This window comes from Balaenoptera musculus, chromosome X (assembly GCF_009873245.2).
Source record: "Balaenoptera musculus isolate JJ_BM4_2016_0621 chromosome X, mBalMus1.pri.v3, whole genome shotgun sequence".
Lineage (NCBI taxonomy): Eukaryota > Metazoa > Chordata > Mammalia > Artiodactyla > Balaenopteridae > Balaenoptera > Balaenoptera musculus.
This window is the reverse complement of record NC_045806.1, coordinates 26,001,564-26,023,936: the sequence shown is the minus strand read 5'-3', so window position 1 is coordinate 26,023,936 and position 22,373 is coordinate 26,001,564. Positions and strand designations below refer to the sequence as shown.

General features: G+C 38.0%; 1 protein-coding gene across 3 annotated transcripts in view; it reads right to left on the bottom strand.

Annotated features, from left to right (window-relative positions):
- The window catches only part of LOC118888681 (dystrophin-like), a 151,556-nt gene that overhangs the window by 10,507 nt on the left and 118,676 nt on the right, over positions 1 to 22,373 (bottom strand). For 2 of the 3 annotated variants that reach the window (XM_036840024.1, XM_036840026.1), the window contains exon 16: positions 5,838 to 5,930. In XM_036840024.1, coding sequence (XP_036695919.1) covers positions 5,838 to 5,930 — 93 coding nt within the window. Of the gene's footprint in view, positions 1 to 876; positions 931 to 5,837; positions 5,931 to 22,373 lie in introns of those variants that run through there. The other variant, XM_036840025.1, reaches the window with a different exon arrangement.

Here is a 22,373-nt window from a genome sequence, read left to right as displayed (position 1 = left end):
GACAAGACTTGAATTTTAGAAGACGGCAGGTTTTGCAAAGCGGTTGGCTTTCTAATTTAGAGGCATTTAACAGAATGTATGTGGCCTTATTTAGGAGGGGGGAGTGTGAGGGGGAGAGGATGGCATGGGCTGTTGGGGATAAAAATAACGTGGCACAGGTCAGCAGGTAAGAGATTATACAGGCAGCAGCAATACCCACACAACAGTGCTAACTGCTTCTTGAGATGTCTTACTGCACTAAGAGCTCATCTTGGATCCTATCATTAATCAGTGTACAGTGGCACCTAATTTTTACAGAGGCCAGTACCATGCCCCTCACTAGCGAAGCGTTTTCTTTCAGGAATGCACATGCATCGAACAAACTCTTTGTTAGACTGCTAAATGTTCAGAGACGTATGGACAAATCGCTTAAAGAGTTGATTTTAAAACGATGTTTGTTGTTCGTTCTACCCATGTAGCCTCCCTACAGGATAATGGTGGAGATTTACAAAGTGTCCTATGGTAGATAATGCCTTTTATTACAGTGGAATTCAACTTCTACATCTATTTATAGACAGAGGGAGAGATTATATAGGTAGATTAAATAGGTTAGATAGAAATTGGCTCACATTCTGTGTTTAATATACACCAAGGCCCTCAAGCACCTCAGGTGGTTGTGAATAACTAGAGCTAGTGATTCATCAGAAAAGATGATAGGCTCGCAAAGCTAAACAGGCACACATTCACACCTTGAACTCCCTGTGGTTTATAGTGGCTACGAGGCAGGACAGTGCTGGCTATCACTTGATCACTAAGCGGAGAAGCGTGCAGCCTCCTTTATTAATTTGTATAACAGTTTAGCAAGGCCATCAAGGTAAGAGCTGAAGCCTAATCGAACCTGCTGAATAGCCATGAACGAGGCTCTTCACTTCTTTGGGCATCCAGGTACTTCTAGTGGAAATGAAAGGTGAAGATTAGCTGATACCTGAAGACTTAGCGCTAAGTCAAAATTGTGGGAAAGGGTAACAAAAAAGTTGTGAATTTAAAGTACACAAGAACTCCCCTACCTATATGCTTTATATTTATGAAAAACATAATATTAAAAAACGTCTTTTCCTCTGTGGGAGATTATCTAGCAGGGTTAAGTAAACCATGAGGTGGTATTTAACAGCACATTTCCACTAAATGTCAGACCTCTGGCTCAAACATCTGTTTTAAGTTACTAAAACAGCTGTCCGAAACAGCTGTAGCAAGCATGAACTTCATTTTTCGTAACACAACAATGGGAACGTGGATGCAGACTTAGATTGAAAATACAGTGTTCTCTAAGATACTAGCAAGGTCTTGGCAGAAACTTCCGTGGTAATAAAACTTCTAAAATATAATTTTTGTCAAAAAGATATTCACCTGGGCAAGGAAAACTGAGATCAGTTAGATCAGTATTTTTAAACAACTGGATCAGAAAATCAATATAGCGGGTTGCAACCAGCATTTTATTTTTAAATAAAGAAAACAGAGAAACAGTGTGAATTATACGTAGTAAAGAAAGTATTGTTTCATGAAACTTTTGTTTCTGATCTTTGTATGTATACGTGACTACATATATGTGTGGTGTATACATGGTGGGTACATACATATTTGTGTGTACATACATACGCAAATAACTTGTTTTATGTCTTTACCCCGGTTTAAGATGTAAATTGTTTCTCTTATTATGGATAATGGTCAGAAAAGGTCAAAAGCCACTGTTTTGAACATCAAAGATGTTAAGATGAACTTTCAAGACCCTTCCAATTTGGAAGAGTCTCTAATCCTGAGACGTTAAGAATCTCAAGATTTTTGGCTTAATATCAACTTAACATACCTACTAATTGGTAAGATATTCCCACTAAATCCTACCATATATATATATATATATATTCTCCATTCTTTCACAATGAAAAAATGCCTTTAGTTAGAAATAAAGCATCCAAAATACCACTTTTTAAAATTTTTTATTTTTTGGGTGAAGTAGAAAAGAATAGCTTTATTGCAGGGCGCCAAGCAAGGAGTCCAGGGCAGCTAGTGCTTAAAAGACCCTGAAACTCCCCTTAGGCTTTCAGGGAAAGGTTTATAAAGACAGTGTGAGGGAGGGGGTTTGTGGGGTGTGTGATCAGCTCATGAACACTCTTCTGATTGGTCGGTGGTGAGGTAATTGGGAGTCGGCATCATCAACCTCTGGTTCCAACCCGTCTGGGGTCTACGTGCTTGAAAAACCACTTTTTAGAGTGCATCGATGATCAGCCTATTTTTACAATGACAAGACTTTTTATCCATTTAAATTTATGGAGAAATAGGTGTGATGTTGTGATTTATAACAGGAAATATATATTTAGTCTTCGTCCCCCTTCCAGGCACAGCGCTCCTAAAACCCTTGGAATTTCCTGTGATGAGCAGCAGCAAGGTGTCTTTTGTTATGTTACCAAGGTGACTTCTGGAAAGCACCTAAGGATGGGGGCTGCTTGCCAGGGGAGCCAACCAAGTGATTAGAGGGTTGGAACTTTCAGTCCTACCCGCTGATGTCCAGGGAGAGGAGAGGGGCTGGAGGTTGAGTTCAGTCACCAGTGGCCAATGATGTAATCAATCATGCCTATGTAATGAAGCCTCCTTATAAACCCAAAAGGACAGGGTTAGGAGAGCTTCCGGGTTGGTGAACACGTGGAGATGTGGTGAGAGTGGTGTGCCCAGAGAGGGCATGGAAGCTCTGCACCCTTTCCCCATGCCTTGCCCTACGCATCTCCTCCATCTGGCTGTTCCTGAGTTGTACCCTTTTATAATAAACCAGTGATCTAGTAAGTAAAATGTTTCTCTGAGTTCTGTGCCCTGCTCTAGCAAATTAATTGAACCAAAAGAGGGGGTTGTTGGAATCTCTAGTCTATAGGCAGTGGGTCAGAAGCCCAGCTAACAAACAACCTGGACTTAAAATTGGCATTCTGAAGTAGGAGGGGAGGGGCAGTCTTGTGGGACTGAGACCTTAGCCGGTGGAATCGGATCCTGTCTCTGGGTAGACAGAGTCAGAATCGAGTTAAATTGTAGGACACCCAGCTGGTATATGAGAATTGTTTGGTGGTGTGGGAAAAGAACCCCACACATTGGAATTGGGTGCAGAATCATAAGGGGCCTATGATAAGGTATAATTTGGGAGGAAGTAGCAAAAAAAAAAAAGAAAAGAAAATGTCCAGGTCATAGCATCACAGAAAGACCAGCCAGCTCTTCTAGCACCTTATCTACTCTCGTTATGTGTATTTTGTTTGTTTGTGTATTTGATTGTTTTCTTCAGGAAAATGAATGAATTCTCTCAGGCCACCAGGGTACTACTGAGTAAGTAGGAACTTGGTCAATGGAACTGGTATCAGACAAAGCCTGCTTATCCCCTATTTGAGAACTCAAATTCGCACTCAGGGGATGATATGCTTCCATAAGCACTAATTTAGTAAACACTATCCAGGCGGCCTGAATAGAGTTTCCTAGGTTTTCCATATAAGTAAATTAACATCGGACAAGTAAATATAACATCAGAGAGGCTGACTGCCAAATACCATATCAGAGGAGGTATATTTCTGATCTTTCATACCCATGTGGGATTTAGCTTCAAGGACTCTAAAAGGGGGATGCCGGGAGAGGGTGCAAAGGTCTCACCTTAAGATAATTAGGATGGCCCAGAGACCCAGTACAAAAGAGCAGCCGCTGGGGAAGCAGAGCCATGAGCCCTGCTGTAGCCTCTCCTCTGATAGACTCTAGTTGCTCAGATGTGAAAGAAATGCCCAGGGCAGCCACTAACTTCCCACAGAGCAGGTCAACAACTTTTCAGGTCAAGGAGCAGGGAGGAGACGCATGTCTATGACCTTCAAGGGAAAGCCTGGGGTCAGTGAAATGTGTGTGAGACGCGGGGCCCAAAGTTCTGGCCCCATGAGTAGCTGTGTGATCTTGAGGAAGACACTTGCTCTGCTTGAGGCTAAGCCATTCCTATTTATCTAGAAGGGGGTTTCTAGGATTCTCTCATGTCATAGACGTCTCCATTACAGCAGTAATACTACTGTGCTGTGATATGAACTTCTCGGGAAGGCTGCATCCCCAACTGACTGTAAGCACCTTGACGGCAAAGAACTTGGCATTTCTACTTTGCATCCCTGACACCTCCGCTGGTACATAGTAGGTGCTAGCAAAAGCTGGCAGGATCAAGGTGAATGTGTTTGATTTACGTCAAACCAGCATGTGGTCTTCTCATTATGAATCATGGCATTTTGGGAGAGGAGACAGTGAAGACAGGATGGAGAAGAGGCTGGCAGGTGTGGGATAAGGAGGTGGGTGGAAGACAGAAGACTTTTATCTGTTAAAATCAACACATCAGAGGCGCTCAGCGGTGAAAAGATGGCTGGTGCAGACATTTAAAATTAGCTTCCCCTGACGGTTCCTTAGCAACGCTCTATCAGAACATTATTGCTTTTAATGTGCACCACACAACGTTCACTCGCACATGAAATAGCTGGGAAATGGCCATTGTTAACTGACACTGAACAAAAAGATAGGAAAAACACAGGACTCAAAGCACCCTCCTCACTGCCCTTATGGAGAGGAACAAATAGCCAGATCCTCTGCCGCCCTTCCCTCCCTGGCTGCCCATTAGGGGTGCCAATCACTGGCCACAAAGCCTGTGCTCCCCGCCCCCACCCTTGGTTCTCTAGATTATCCCTCTATTTGCTCACAGGTGACTGCTGCCAGTCTGTTTTTTTTTTTTAATTGAAGTATAACTGACATACACCATTATATTAGTGTCAGGTGTACAACCTAGTGATTTGACATTTGTATGCACTGTGAAATGATCACCCAATAGGTCTATTTACCATCTGTCCCCATACAAAGTTACAATATTTTTTCTCTTGTGATGAGAACTCTGAAGATTTTCTTTCTTAGCAACTTTCACACTTGCAATACAATGTTATTGACTCGAGCGTCCATGCTGTCTGCCATTCTTTTTATTCATTGAAGGGAGTGGGTCAGTGACCTGTCTTATGTTAGGGCAATGAACCACTAGAAATACTCCAAAACACTAACAATAGCAGCAAAATTGCTCCTTGGATGAAGTAAGGCATCTGAAGCTCATACTGGCTGGTAGGAAAATTCAGTGCGGTAAAATGCTGTATTTTTGGTATGAGGGGCAAAATATTCAAAGTTAAAGTGATGGGAAAAATAATGTTAATGTTCAATAATATTAAGATATATTAACATTTAAATTAAATAATATTAGTGTCTTCCTTTGTGAAAATTGTATTCTATCTAAGGAAGTGAAAAAAATAACGAACTAGTACATAGAGATTTAATTGTACTTATGTTTAAATGATGGGGTAATATACAGTTTTCAAATATACATAAAAGGCATGAGATTGCAAGCCCGAGTTCCCACCACCACTGTACGCTAGGCACATCACAGACCTTGCTGTATCACATAGTAGCTGTATGTCCCTGGCAAAGGCACCATCAGGGCATTAATTTCCTCGTCTGTAAAAGTCACTTAATAACTGCTCTTAAGTAAAAGCTATCTCATAAATAACTCTTCAGACTAATGTGCCAAGCAAGGAAGATATCGATACTTTATAAACATAAGTTAGTATTCTTATTTCTAGAAACATCTTGATTACACAGGTATTTGAATTCAAAATACTCCAAACCAGAAATTCACATTCGAAAACAAAATCTTCTCACAATGATCCCAAACTGGCATTCTGTCAGCACCTGTTTATCTACACATGCTAGTTGGGTATGGAAACGAGTGGCCTACTTCCAGGAAGTTTGAGTGACTTCTGGGTAGTGGCGCTTACCTCTCGAACTAGGGAAGGAGTTGTTGAGTTGCTCCATCACTTCTTCTAACCCTGTGCTTGTGTCCTGGGGAGGACTGAGAAGATCTTCCTCACCTTAATGAAAGCAAACACAAACAATGGCAAATTACACTTAAGGAGAAAATACAGATACCAGAGAAAAGGTTCATGACGCCATTTAAAAATCCATTATTAATTCATTTTCACTCCTTCATAAATAACGTAAATAAAAATGACCCCTCAAGCTTAATAATTAGGGAACAGTTCCTTCACGGGAAAAAGAATTTCATGCAGGGATTTATCTATGTCATTATCTTTGGAAAAGAAAACTGTGTATCTGCTTAGAAGTTAAAGTTGCCGTAAGTTTCTTATGCCCCATTAAGAAACGTGAAATGTTTTTCTTTGTAATAAATGATGATTATCGCACATTTGCAGCGTGTCTCTTCAACACAAAAGAAGCATGTGACATTTTGCATTCACTTTAGTAAGGTAAGGAGTGGAGACACTGAGGTATTTTTTCCATTCTTTACTTTGACATTCAACAAAAAATACAGAGAAAACTCAAGTACCTTTAAAGTCCAATGTAATAGGGAGAAATAAAAGTTGTATGTGCCCTATATAGGAAATGAAATATTGATATTCTAAGGACTGTGTATATGGACATACTGGGAAGTTATGTTCCTTTCCTATTTGTTCTATGGGGTTACTTCATCATAATTATGTTTTTAGATGCTTACAAAGGGGAACTTTTTAAAAAAATTTTTGAGCATTTGTTTATGTGAGGAGAGAAAGATGATTTGGAAGGAAGGGAGTTTAGGGATGGATGGTCTTCTTCTGGGGATGGGAGTCTCCTTGTAGATTTTGTTGATCTGTGTCTCGACTGTTTATTCATGTGTCAAAGAAATACACCTCAAATAGCATTTGCAGTAAGGGAGAAATTTCTTAAGTGCAAACAAAATTGTTTTGAACTTTGAAGGTCCTTTGAAACTAATTTTTCATAACATTCAATCTTCCAACAGTGAAAATAACTTCTTTTCAAGCTCTGTTTGTTGAGTACATTGCCACTTCCATTTAAAACAAGACCTTGCTTCAGCAGATCAACAAAAATATACATGCTTAAGGACAACCTCTGGTTCACATGTGACTTGAAAATGGACTGGGGAGCCAGCGATGTAATGACTTAAATATGCTTGTCATTTCCTTTGGTCTATGCCACTTGGATTTTCATCTCTGATTATAATCCTGCATTTATTACCAAGTGTTCATCCTTCCTTCTTTTTTTTTTTTTTTTAATTTACTTATTTTTATTATATATTTATTTATTTATTTTTGGCTGTGTTGGGTCTTCGTTTCTGTGCGAGGGCTTTCTCTAGTTGTGGCAAGCGGGGGCCACTCTTCATTGCGGTGCGTGGGCCTCTCACTATTGCGGCCTCTCTTGTTGCAGAGCACAGGCTCCAGACGCGCAGGCTCAGCAGCTGTGGCTCACGGGCCCAGCTGCTCCGCGGCATGTGGGATCTTCCCAGACCAGGGCTCGAACCCGTGTCCCCTGCATTGGCAGGCAGATTCTCAACCACTGCGCCACCAGGGAAGCCCCATCCTTCTTTCTTAAAGCACAAGCTAAAAGAATCCTTGGCACTGCTCACCATTTAGACAAAATCATAGGTGGATGTGAGGCTGTATACCATTATTAGAAAGGAGGGCTAAAGACCTGGGGTAGACAAAACCCCTCTGATTCTGTGAGTCTCCTGGTAACATACCATAGGAACTCTCTTTGAAGTACTAAGGACAGGAAATGATTGCTATTCAGGTTATAAGGTGAAAAGGAAGTTAGGTTATCTATCTATCCATCCACATGCACATGCTACTTGCTGATATTTATGCCTTTAGAAGTGAAAAAATGAAATTCAGCATCTTTAGTTTCTTTTTGCCTGTGGGTTTTTTTAAATTTTATTTTATTTATTTTATTTAATTTATTTATTTTTGGCTGCGCTGGGTCTTCGTTGCTGCGTGTGGGCTTTCTCTAGTTGCAGCGAGCAGGGGCTACTCTTCGCTGTGGTGTGTGGGCTTCTCATCGCGGTGGCTTCTCTTGTTGCGAGCACAGGCTCTAGGTGCATGGGCTTCAGTAGTTGTGGCACACGGGCTTAGTTGCTCCCCTGCATGCGGTAACTTCCCGGACCAGGGCTCGAACCCGTGTCCCCTGAATTGGCGGGCGAATTCTTAACCACTGTGCCACCAGGGAAGCCCCTTGCCTGTGGTTTTAAACTACCATCATCTGGAAAGGATGGAATGAATGAAATATTGCCAGAAGGAACTGGATGCTGACAGCTGCAGGGTTGATTACATCTCTGTTCCATTACCAATGCAAAATTTTGCCGAATTGGGGAACACGAGGCATTTTTAATGGTGTCAAGTCCACTTTAGTGATAGTATGCCTTATAGAATAAATTGGAACCAACAGAGACACTCATGAGCAATGATGTTAATATTTCTGACAGTTTAATTAGCTCATACCGGAGCTCTAGGAACTCAACTGTACTGTCTTAAGGTTTAGGTACAGTTCAATGAAGTGACTGACATTATTCTCCCTGAATTACTTCAAGGATCAAAAAACGGTATAAACCTAATTATGTCAACCAGTCATAACTATCAGCTGTGAGTCTCAAATGTAAGTGTCCAAGTACAAATGTAAACTTGGCTTCTTTGTTTTAATGGAAACTTTCATGGCAGTTTCATGTATCCTTCAAACAGTTTTTGAGGGCCTATTACATCGTACATAGAAAATAAACAAGTAAAGTATACTCTTTTCTTCTTTTCTCAAGATTTTCACAGTTAAAACTCCTTTGGGTTTAACTAATCTCCTTTAAAAGTGGAAATCAGAATTATCACATATATGCATGAGTAAGAAGTGAATCAACCACTGAAAAATGCTTAAGGCCTAATATTTTCTGTGTGAGATTATACTGGAAAAGTGAAAACCGCTAAATGACACCTGAAATTAAAGTAATGCCACTGGACTATTCAATACTGAGCCAGATTTTAAATGTTAAAAAAAAAAGCCATAAAAATTTCAAAACAGATTTATTTATATATTCAAGTACTTATCAAAAGCCAACTGTGCCAGGCAATGTTCTGAGTACTGGGATTATAGCAATACACAACCAAAAAGCCCTGTCTCCATGGAATTCACATTCTTATGGAGGCACTCAGGCCTCAGAAAAGAGGGTTAGGGAGGGGCAGTGAGGAAGACTCTTCAGAAAGGGAAGTCTAAGAAGCCCTCATTAATAAGGGGCAGGTGAGCCAAAATGTTAGGGACTTAAGGGTGGGAGCCATGTAGATATTTGAAGGAAGAGTGCATGAGACAGAGGCAATAGGAAATGCAGACTCTGAGAGGAGAGTGTGATTGGCTTGCTCACAGAAGAGCAAGAAGAAGGCCAGTACATACAAAGTAAAGTGACTGAGTGTTGGGGGGAACGTGCTTCTCTGGCCCAGGAATTTGGACATGGTCACATAACCTGCTTTGGCCAATGGAATGTTAGATATGACATAAGCAGAGGCTTGTAATGTCCTTAAGTGGTTGGGCTTGCTGTCTTGTGCTTATGTGCCGTAAGAAGTACATGGTACAGTGGTCTTCTGACCCAAGGGGGATGAGAGACATGTGGAACAGACTTGACCCCAACCCACAACTTGGAGTCCAGCCTAGTTGAGCTCCAGCACAACTCCAATCAACCAACAAGATGGCATGAATGAAAAATATGTAACTTGAGAATTTTCCGATTATTTTGTTACACAGCAATAGCTGATTGATATACTCTGTTTTAAGGCATCGAACTAGCAAGATACCAATATTTATGGGTTATCTAATCATATGCTGATATGTAGCTATAATATTATAGGCGGCCCAAAAATGTTCCTGACTCTAACAACAATACTGGTGACCACAGGCCTCCTCCCACAAAAAAAAAAGCCTCAAGAAAATATTTATTGAGTCCCAACTGTGTACACTAGGAACTTGGCCAGCCCTCATCCCTACTTCACTGATCCACTGCCTGCTCAAATAGCACTGCTAATGGTTCAGGGATTTCTAACTTAAGTAATGGCAATTCTTTCGCATTAACACTTCAATTTGATTATATTCTGAGGTGATTCCCACAGATATGCATAAAAATCCTTTTTGGATTATTGGCCCTAGTTTTCATGGTTTGTCTGAAGTTGGTCCAAAGAAATGACTGAAACATTAAAAAAAATGAATGTTTCAAAATAAGGAAAGACATAGTCAAAGTTAAAATAGCACTCTGATATAGCATAATATGATAGACACTGCTGAAGTGAAGGAAAAAGGAGATGACTCAATTTAATCTGAGATAAAAGAAGTGAAATGGTTTGCTATAGGCAAGATATTCTTTAAGTCTTCTGAAATTCACCATGGTTTTAGGCTTTCTAGACGGGATGATATGTAACTCACTTCTCTTTCCTCAATTCAAATGATGATAATGGTTTTACTTGCTTAAAAAGTGACTTTAGCCAGAATTGATGTAAGCTGAGACACAAGAATCCTTACACCTATGATTTTGTTTACACCCAAGCAAACTATTTTCTCTTTATACAAAAGGAAGCTGTGTATTAGAACATTATTTTGTCTTAAAAAGGGGGCTGTGTATGAGCAAATATGCCCACCACTATTTTTTTTTGGATTACTTATCTAAATCATATATTTTGTTTTTAACCAATTTCCAACTTGATGTGTGACTACTTTGTCATTCCTGCCTTTCTCTAGTTTTTCTTAAGAAAAAAAAGATCTATCCAGTACCTGATATTTACCTTCAGTGACTTTTTGAAATTATGATTTGGGGTAGATGGTTTCAATTTTACATAAAAATGCTGTGTTTAAGTTCTTTAATATATTAACGGTATACAATGATGATGTTGATTACTAGTTGGTTAGTGTTGAATAGTGATGAAAGATATTGAAATTAGTAGCTATTATTCATTTGTAAAATTTTTATTGAGATATAATTGACATGTAACGTATTAACTTTAGGTGTACAACATAATTATTTGAAATATGTATATACTGCGAATTGATTACCACAATAAGTTAACATTCATCACCATAGTTACAAATCTTAAAAGTTCTCATCACAAGAATAAACACAAGGCCTTGTTGTTTATCTATTTTATATATAGTAGTGTGTATCTGTCAATCCCATACTCTTAATTTACCCTGCCCCCTTCTCCTTTGGTAACCATAAATTTGTTTTCTATGTCTGTGATTCTACTTCTGTTTTGTAAATAAGTTCATTTGTATCATATTTTTAGATTCCACGTATCAGGGATATCATATGATATTTGTCTTTCTCTGTCTGACTTACTCCACTTAGTATGATAATCTCTAGGTCCATCCATGCTGCCATGCAACTTTTAAACATACAGTACAGTATTGTTAACTGTAATCTCCATGCTGTACATTATATCCCATGCAGGACTTACTTATAACTGGCATTTTGTACTTTCTGACCACCTTTGCCCATCCCCTACCTCTGGCAACCACCAGTCTGTTCTCTGCACCATTTTTCATTTGCACTAAAACTGTGCACAAGGGTTCCCTTTTCTTCATATTCTCACCAACACTTGTTATGTCTTATCTCTTTGATAACAGCCATTCAAACAGATGTGAGGTGATATCTAATTGTGGTTTTGATTTGCATTTCCCTGATGATTAGTGATGTTCAGCACCTTTTCATGTACCTGTTGGCCATTGGTATATCTTTGGTAAAATGTCTAATTGATCTTCTCATTTTTTAATCAGATTGTTTTTTCTCTTGAGTTGTATGAGTTCTTTATACATTCTGAATATTATCTCCTTAGAAGATGTATGATTTGCAAATATTTTCTCCCATTCTGTAGGCTGTCTTTTCATTTCTTGATGGTTTTGTTCGCTGTACAGAAGCTTTTTATTTGATGTAGTCAGATTATTTTTGCTTTTGTTGCCTTTGCTTTTGGTGTGAACTCAAAAAGTCATCACCAAGACTGATATCAAGGAGCTTACCCTCTATGTTTTCTTCTAGGAGTTTCATGGTTTCAGGTCTTACATTCAAGTCTTTAATCCATTTTGAATTGATTTTCATGTATGGTGTAAGATAGTGGTCCAGTTTCATTCTTTTGTATGTGGCTGTGCAGTTTTCCCAACACCATTTACTGAAGAGACTATTCTTTTCCTATTGTATGCTTTTAGCTCATTTGTTGTAAATTAATTGACCACAGGTGTGAGGGTTTATTTATGGGCCCTCTATTCTGTTCTGTTGATCTATGTGTCTGTTTTTATGCCAATGCCATACCGTTTTGACTACTATGGCTTTGTAATACAGTTTGAAATCAGGGAGCATGAGGCCTCCTGCTTTGCTCTTCTTTCTCAAGATTCCTTTGGCTCTTCGGGGTCTTTTTTTTTGTGGTTCCATACAAATTTTAGGATTTTTTCTTCTATTTCTGTGAAAAATGCCATTGGAATTTTGATTGGGATTGCATTGAATCTGTAGATTGCTTGGGGTAGTATGGACATTTTAACAATATTAATTCTTCCAGTCCATGAGCATGAAATAGCTTTCCATTTGTTTGCATCTTCAATTTCTTTCATCACTGTGTTATTTATAGTTTTTAGCGTACAGGTCTTTCACTGCCTTAAATTTATTCCTAGGTATTTTATTCTTTTTGATGCAATTGTAAGTGGAATTATTTTCTTAATTTCTCTTTCTTATAGTTTATAGTTTATTAGTGTGTAAAAATGCAACAGATTTTTGTTGAGTTTTTATCCTGCAACTTTACTAAATTCATTGAGTTCTAACAGTTTTTTGGTAGAGTCTTCCAGGTCATTTGCAAATAGAGATAAATTTACTACTTTCTTTCTGATTTGTGTGCCTTTTATTCTTTTTCTCACCCAATTATGCTGGCTAGGACTTTGAGTACTATACTGAACAAAAGTGGCAAGAGTAGGCACCCTTGTCTTCTGATCTTAGCAGAAAAGCTTTCAGCTTTTCACCATTGAATATGATGTTAGCTGTGGGCTCGTCATACATGGCCTTTATTATGTTGACATATGTTCCCTCTATGCCCACTCTGTTGAGAGTTTTTATCATGAATGGATGTTGAATTTTGCCAAATGCTTTTTCTTCATCTATTGGGATGATCATACGATTTTTCTTTCATTCCATTAATGTGGTATATCATATTTATTCATTTGTATATGTTGAACCACCCATGCAACCCAGGGATAAATCCCACTTGGTCATGGTGTATGATCCTTTTAATGTACTGTCGAATTTGGTTTGCTAATATTTTGTTGAGAATTTTTGCATCTGTATTCATTAGATGTTGGTCTATAGTTTTGTTGTAGTGTCCTCATCTGGCTTTGGTATCAAAGTAATGCTGGCCTTGTAAAATAATTTTGGGGGTGTGATTTCCTCTTCAATTTTTTGGTAAGCGTTTGAGAAGGATTGGTGTCTTTTTTTAAATGTTTGGTAGAATTCACCAGAGAAACCATCTGATTCTGGGCTTTTTTGGGGGTGCGGGGGGGACTTTTGATTATAGATTCAATCTCCTTTCTCATTGTTGGTCTGTTCAGAGTTTCTGTTTCTTCATGATTCAGTCTTGGTAGGTTGTATGTTTCTAGGAATTTATCCATTTCTTCCAGATTATCCAATTTGTTGGCATATAATTGTTTTCAATAGTCTTATGATCCTTGGTATAAGTTGTACTTGTCTCTTCATACATTTCTGATTTTATTTGAGTCCTCTCTCTTTTTCTCTTGGTGAGTTTGTCTAAAGGTCTATTTTGTTTATCTTTTCAAAAAACAAACAAAAACAAACCAAGCTCTTCGTTTCATTGATCTTTTCCATTATTTTTTCATCTCTATTTCATTTATGTCTGCAGTGATCTTTCTTTCCTTCCATTAACTTTGGACTTTGTTTGTTCTTCTTTTTCTAGTTCCTTGAGGTGTAAAGTTAGCTTGTTTGTTTGAGACCTTTCTTGTTCTTGATGCAGGCATTTATCTGTATGAACTTCCCTCTCAGAACTGCTTTGCTGCATCCCGTAACTTTTGTTATGTTGTATTTCCATTTTCATTTGTCTCAAGGTATTTTTTGATTTCTCCTTTGATTTCTTCATCAATCCATTTGTAGTGTGTACAATAACACACTGGTGTGTTATTAAATATTCCCATATTTGTGAATTTTCCAGTTTTCTTCTTGAAATTGATTTTTGGTTTCATAACACTGTGGTCAGAAAAGATGCTCGATATGATTTCAATCTTCTTAAATTTACTGAGACTTGTTTTGTGGCCCAATATGTGATCTATCCTAGAGAATGTTCCATCCTAGAGAATGTTCCATGTACACTTAAGAATGTACTCTGCTGTGTTTGGATGGAATGTTCTGTATATATCTGTTAAGTTCATCTGACATAATATATGGTCCCATGCTTCCTTATTGATTTTCTGTCTGGATAACCTATCCATTGATGTAAGTGAGGTATGGTTAAATCCCCTACTATTATTGTATTGCTATCTATTTTTCCCTTTAGGTCTCTTAATATTTGCTTTATATATTTAGGTGCCCCTATGTTGGGTGAATAAATACTTACAAATGTTATAACAAATGTTATAGCCTTTTATTGGAATGACCTCTTCATCATTGTGTAATGCCTTTGTGTCTTATTTTAGTCATTGTTTCAAAGTCTATTTTGTTTGATATAAGTATAGCTACCCCAGGTTTCTTTACATCTTTACATCTGAAGTGAGTTTTTTATAGGCTGCATATGGCTAGGTCTTGTTTTTGTTGTTGTTTTGTTTGTTTTTGTTGGAAAGGATTTTCATTAAATTTTATTTAAATTTCAAAGTTACAGAAAAATTCCAGTAGTAAAATAGACTCCTATATACCCTTTACCTTGATTCACCAAGTGTTAATGTTGCCATATTTGCTTTGTTTCTCTTTCTAAATACATAGATTTGTTACTGTTGTCGTTACTATTGCTGACCCATTTCAATATAAGGTTCAGGCCCATGACCCTTTATTCCTAAGTACTTCATCATTATGTCCTTGAACCCTTATCTTATGGAACCACATTGCACTATATTATCATCTAATTTGTAGCCTATATTTAAATTTTACCAATTGCCTTAATAATTCATAATGTCTTTTATAACTATAACCATATATGTGCATATATATATATATATATATATATATTCCTCCCCCACTGCCAGAACCTAGGGACATATGTTGCATTTCTTTGTCTTGTGTCTTTCCTTTCCTTTTTTTTTAAGTATAGTTGGTTTACAATGTTGTGTTAATTTCTGCTGTACAGCAAAGTGATTCAGTTATACATATATTCTTTTTTTAATATTCTTTTCCATTATGGTTTATCATAGGATATTGAATATAGTTCTCTGTGCTATACAGTAGGACCTTGTTGTTTATCTATTCCATGTATAATAGCTTACATCTGCTAACCCCAACCTCCCACTCCATTCCTCCCCCAACCTCCTCCCCCTTGGCAACCACAAGTCTGTTCCCTATGTCTGTGAGTCTGTTTCTGTTTCTCAGATAGGTTCCTTTGTGTTGTATTTTAGATTCCACATTTAAGTGATATCATATGGTATTCTTTCTCTTTCTGACTTACTTCACTTAGTATGATAATCTCTAGTTGCACCCATGTTGCTGCAAATGGCACTATTTCATTCTTTTTTTATGGCTGAGTAGTATTCCATTGTATATATGTACCATATCTTCTTTATCCATTCCTCTGTTGATGGACATTTAGGTTGTTTCCATGTCTTGGCTATTGTGAATAGTGCTGCTATGAACACAGGGGTGCATGTTATCTTTTTAGATGAGTTTTGCATGGATATATGCCCAGGAGTGGGACTGCTGGATCATGTGGTAATTCTATTTTTAGTTTTCTGAGGAACCTCCATACTGTTCTCCATAGTGGCTGTACCACTTTACATTCCCACCAACACTGTAGGCAGGTTCCCTTTTCTCTATGTCTTCTCCAGCATTTGTTATTTGTAGAATTTTTAATGATGGCCATTCTGACTGGTGTGTGAGGCAGTATCTCATTGTAGTTTTGATTTACACTTCTCTAGTAATTAGCAATGTTGATCATCTTTTCATGTGCCTGTTGGCCGCCTGTATTTCTTTGGAGAAATGTCTATTTAGGTCTTCTGTCCATTTTTCTTTTTTAAAAATATTTTTACTGGGGTATAGTTGATCTATAATGTTGTGTTAGTTTCTACTGTACAGCAAAGTGAGTCAGTTATACATATACATATATCCACTCTTGTTTTAGATTCTTTTCCCATATAGGCCATTACAGAGTACTGAGTAGAGTTCCCTGTGCTATACAGTAGGTCCTTTTATTAGTTATCTATTTTATATATAGTAGTGTGTATGTGTCCATCCCAATCTTCTGCCCATTTTTCAGTTGGGGTTGGTTTTTTGTTGTTGAGCTGTATGAGCTGTTTGTATATTTTGCAAATTAAGCCCTTGTTGGTTGCATTATTTGCAAATATTTTCTCCCATTCTGAGGGTTGTCTTTTGGTCTTGTTTATGGTTTCCTTTGCTGTGCAAAAGCTTGTAAGTTTCATTAGGTCCCATTTGTTTATTTTTGTTTTTATTTCCATTTCTCTAGGAGCTGGGTCAAAAAGGATCTTGCTGTGATTTATGTCATAGAGTGTTCTGCCTATGTTTTCCTCTAAGAGTTTTATAGTGTCTGGCCTTACATTTAGGTCTGTAATCCATTTTGAGTTTATTTTTGTGTATGGTGTTAGGGAGTGTTCTAATTTCATTCTTTCACATGTAGCTGTCCATTTTCTCCCATTCTGAGGGTTGTCTTTTCATTTTGTTTATGGTTTCCTTTGCTGTGCAAAAGCTTGTAAGTTTCATTAGGTCCCATTTGTTTGTTTTTATTTCTATTGCCTTGGGAGACTGTAGGTCTTGTTTTTCAATCCATTCAGCCACTCCATATATTGTGATTGGAAAATTTAGTCCACTTAAAGTAATTTTTGATAGGTATGTACTTACTGCCAGTTAAAAAATTGTTTGCTGGCTGTTTTGTAGTTCCTCTGTACCTTTCTTCTTCTTGCTCTCTTCCTTTGTGATTTGATGATTGTCTGTAGTGTAATGCTTAGATTTCTTTCTCTCTATTGTTTGTGTGTAGGTTTTTGCTTTGTGGTTACCATGAGGCTTAGATAAAACATATTTATAACAATCTATTTTAAGTTGATAATACCTAAGTTCGAACACATTCTAAAAGCTCTACATTTTTACTCTCCTCCCTGTTTTATGTTTTTGATGCCACAATTTACATATTTTTATCTGTCTATTAACAACAAATTACTTTGGTTATAGTTATTTTTATTACTTTTGTTTTTTAACCTTCATACTGAACATAAAAGTAATCAGCCCATCACTATTACATGATTTGATTATTTTGAATTTAATTATATAATTATTACCTTTACTTGTGAGACTTATACTTTCATGTTTTCCTGTTACTAATTAGCTAGCACCCTTTTGTTTCAGTTTAAAGAAGAAGTAAGTCCGTTTTACATTTCTTGTAAGGCTGGTCTAGTGGTGCTGCATTCCTTCAGCTTTTGCTTGTCTGGAAAACTCTTTTTATCTATCTCTCCTTCAATTCTGAAGGACAACTTTGCTGGATAGAGTCTTCTGGTTGGCAGTTTTTTTTTTTTTTCTTTAAATACTTTGAATATATCATGAAACTCCCTTCTGGCCTGTAAAGTTTCTCCTGAAAAATCTGCTGATGGATTTATGGGGATTCCCTTGTATGTAACAAGTTGTTTTCCTCTTGCTGCTTTTAAGATTCTCTCTCATTGTCTTTAACTTTTGACAGTTTAATTATAATGTGCGGGAACTGTCCAGGCTTCCTGGATCTAGACGTATGTTTCCTCCCTCAGGTTAAGAAAAGTTTTCTGCTTTCCCTCTCTCTTTCTTTCCCTTCTAGGACCCTATATTAGGAATATTTGTCTGCTTGATGGCATCCAATAAGTTCCTTAAGCTATCTTCTCTATCATTCTTCTTTTAAAAAATTTTATTGAAATATTGTTGATTTTACTATGTTGTGTTTCAGATGTATAGCAAAGTGATTCACACATATATATGTGTGTATATATATATATATTTATACATATTTTTTTTACATCTCTTCCATGATAGGTTATTACAAGATATTGAGTTCCCTGTGCTATACAGTAAGTCCTTGCTGGTTATCTATTTTATATATAGTAGTGTGTATCTGTTAATCCCAAACTAATAATCTCCCCCCCCCCCTTCACTGTTCCCCCTTTGGCAACCATAAGTTTGTTTCTTTCATTTTTCTTTTTCATCCTATGATGGATGAATTCCACTGCCCTGTTTCTGGGTTTGCTCATCCTTTCTTCCAATTCATCTAGTCTGCTGTTCAACCCTTCTATTGTATTTATTGGTTCAGTTATTGTATCCTTAGCTTTGTGATTTCTATTTGGTACTTTTCTTATATTTCTCTCTCTCTTCCTTGGAATTCTCTATTTATGCATTGTTTTCCTGACCTTGATGAGCATCTTTAGGGCTGTTATTTTGAATTCTCTATTTGCAAAATACTTATGTCAGTTTCTTTAAGGTCTTTTTTGAGGTTTCATCTTGCTCTGTTCTTTGGAATATATTTCTGTTTTTTCATTTGCCTTGAGCTTTGTGTTGGTTTCTATGTGTTGGCTATAACAGTTACCTCTGCCATCTCTTAAACTTTTGTGATTGTCCACAGAGGCTTCTTTGTTCTTAGTGGCTCTTAGTAGTTAGTTGAGGGTGTGCCCAGACCTGTCAGTGTTCCAATGGGGAGGATTTCAGTCAGCACTTAGATGCAAGGCGATTGGAAGGCTTACCCCCGCCCTGGCAATAGCTTTTTAAAGGATGTAAATAGACCTCTTTCAGGGAAAAAGTGGGAGATGTAAGTTTCTGTATGCCCCCTCTGCACTGAGCTCTGGGGAGATGATTGATAGCTATTTAAAAACTGTTTTTTTGGTATGCTACCATTCCATTGAACCTGTGAACATAAACCCTGCTGGCCACCAGAGCACCAGATGTGTGCACAAGCTCCTTTATGGGAGATACCAATGACCTGGAGTGAGGCAGCAGAGTGGGAAGATGGCACTGGCCGGCCTGCACGATCTCTAGAGAGTACTGAAGTCAGCCCCTGTATGTGTGTTAAATGAATAAGAAGCCTGCCTCTTCAGGCTGAGGCTTTTGAGTTATAAACAAAGAGGACTGTTTCATGGAAAGACTGGATGCATTCCAGTCTGCTGCCTCTACGCTGTGCACTGGGTGGGGGGGGGAGGTGGGGTTAGCCTTGGTGAGTCCACGTGAGCCCTTTAAGTAAGTACTGCCTCTTAGTTCCATAGCCTTGTGGATCTCTCTCACGGATGCAAGCCCCACTGACTTCAAAGTTAGTTAGGTGTTTGTGGAGCCCAAACCTTTACTCCTCAGGGAGAAGCTAATAGTTGAGAGTTCTTTCCTGGTTGTGTGTCACCATGCCAGGGATGGGGTTTACAGCAGGACTGTGTCTCAGGCTCTCCTACCTGTTTCTTTTCTTTTAAATTAATTTTTATTGGCATCTAGTTGATTTACGATGTTGTGTTAGGTGTACAGCAAAGTGAATCAGTTATAGATATACATGTATCCACTCTTTTCCCAGATAGGTCATTTTAGAGTATTGAGTAGAGTTCCCTGTGCTATACACTAGGTCCTTATTAGTTATCTATATTTTAGTGTGTATGCGTCAATCCCAATTATTTCCTCCCCTGGCAACCGTAAGTTTGTCTTCTACATCTCCTACCCGTTTTGATGGGGGCTTTTTTTCTGTTTGTCCAATGTATAGGAGTCACTCAGCGAGTTCCTGAATTTCTTTGAGAGGGAACTGTTACAGGTGTAGTTGTAGATTCCCTGTTTCTGTGAGTGGGGGGGAATTCAGGATCTTCTTATGTTGTCATCTTGATTCAGAACCTCAGGCTAAATTTCCTAAGTGTGTGCACTGTTCCATATGTACACAAGGTTACACATTGTGCTTGGCTTTGAAAACAATCAATCAATCATTCAACAAGCATTTTACTGAATGTCTGTTGCATAAAAGGTGATCAAATGGGGAAGAAAGTGAGCAAGACTTAGTCCTTGCCTTTAAGGAGGTTAAGTTCTAGGGAGAAGAAACAAAGTCTAATAACTAACTAACTCTAAAACAGAATAAATTAATTACAGGATATAATAATGTATGATGAAGTTCCCCAAAAAGACAAAATGAGTGAAAAGGATGGTACATTTCAGGTTAAGAAAACATCGTGCACAGGGTCAGAGATGGCTGACAGCATGGATTAGTGAAACAGCATGATATGTGTGCAGGAGCACTGGGGTCTGCAAATGGAGGCAGGGGATCATGTTTGAAGACAGTGAAAAATTGGGCTCTAGAGGAAGGTGAGAATACCTTTGAATTTGAATACCATGCTAAGGAGTATGGACTTGAGGCAAACAGGAGCCATAAAAAAGGGAGAAGAATAGTTAATATACAATCTGAATGTTTGTTAGGGGAATAACTGGATACACGTGGAAGATGGCTTGGAAAGAGAGCCTAAAGACAGAGAAACCAATTAGGAGAGTATTCATATTGTCTGTTCTGCCGATCACATCATGAGGGCTAAATTTGGGCAGAAGCAGCTGAACTGAAGAGTTTTTCTCTTGTTTGTTTATGCAAAACAGACTGACCTTGATGACTGGAGAGGTGTTGCCTTGATGACTGGAGAGGTGTTGGTGGGGCTTGGCTCAAGAAGGAAGGTAAGTAAAGGGGTGGTTTTAGAGGTAATGAATATGTTTAGTACCTTGGCTGTGATGATGGTATCGTGGGGTATACATATGTCCAAACTTATCAAGATGTGTACATTTCTTTGTATATCAATTGCTTTGATGTAGGTAAAGGGGAAAAAAGTGTGGAAAATGACTGCCTTTGTACAGTTTAGAAATTCTGGAGGTTGATCGCAAATTTTGGATTGTTGTTTTTTTTTGGTTTTATCCAGAAAATACTCACTCAGGAGAGAGGTCTAGGCTGACAATCTTGAGAAAAGCCTTGAAGCGATGCACTGAGGGGACACACCATCACCTATGCAGTCATGTGGCATAAATACTTAGCCTGAATCCAATCATGAGTAAACAAGCAGGCAATGCAAAGTGAGAAACATTTTACAAAACAACTGGCCTGACCTCTTCTGAAATGTCAGTCTCATGAAAAAATCTGAAGAGGCTAGGGAAGTGTTCTAGACTAAAGCATGACCTTTCATTGGCTCCTGAGTGAAAAAAGCCAAAAAGCTAGAAAGAATATTATTGGCAGAATGGGGGATATTTCAATTTAAATTAGATAATAGTACTGTTTCAGTGTTTATTTCCTGAGTGTGATTTTGTAAGAGAATATCTTTCACCTTGGAAGATATATGTTGAAGTGTTACTAAGTATGCAACATAATCATTAAAACTATACAGGCACATAAAATATACATGAATATCAATGCAGGATATATAAAGATGTTTGTTAACATATAGATAAACATAAATAAATAGATGTTACTGTAAATAAAGCAAATGTGGCAAAACGTTGAATTAACTGCAGTTCTGCCCTAAGTTTGAAATTGTTCTAAATAAGAAGCTAAGGAACCTTTAAACACTGTTTAAATGAACAAGTTAAATATAAAAGGTTCTTAAAAAAGAATGATTGATTGGGTAGAAGAAGTTAAGAGAGTCAGAGATAAGCTGTTGGGAAGATACACAGATAGACTTTGTTCATTTCTAACAGAATGTGAGCTTCATTAGGACATCGTCCCATTTTAAAAGACGTATAGAACGCACACATGGTACCCAGAGACTTACGAGTGGTATTTCATGGTTTGAGGAAACACTCCAACTCATTAGATCACCCAGTATGACTTCACCCATATTTCTCTTTAAAAAGTCTTGGGGTTATATATTAAAAGAATGCAACTCTCTACCAGAAAATGGTTCAGCAAATCCCAGCCATATCACATCTCAGAGCTTCAAAGCATGAGGATACACACTGCATTTATTTCAACACCTGTGTGCATCCTGCAAGATGATGGGTTTTTTTTTTTCTTCTTTACAGTGAAAAAAAAAGTCACCTTTGAACTCAGTCTTTTCATCCAGAGAACAAACTTATTAACAACAGAGCCTATCCATTTTACATTGGCAAGTCATCTCTTAGCCTAACTAACTCGGCCACTGGAGAAAGCACTTCTGTTCTGCCACGATCCTCTCAGCTCCACGGCCTGATGTGGACTTTAATTTGGGTGCTTTCATAGGCACGCTGCCTCTTTGCCAGTGTTGACAGGCCTAAATAATTAATGCTTCTAAGCACCCAGGGCTCTGAATCTCACCACTAAAATTAAAATATGTGACTTCGTTTCACAGGCTTTGCTTACTTCAAAAAAAGGCAAAATCCTGCAGTAGGC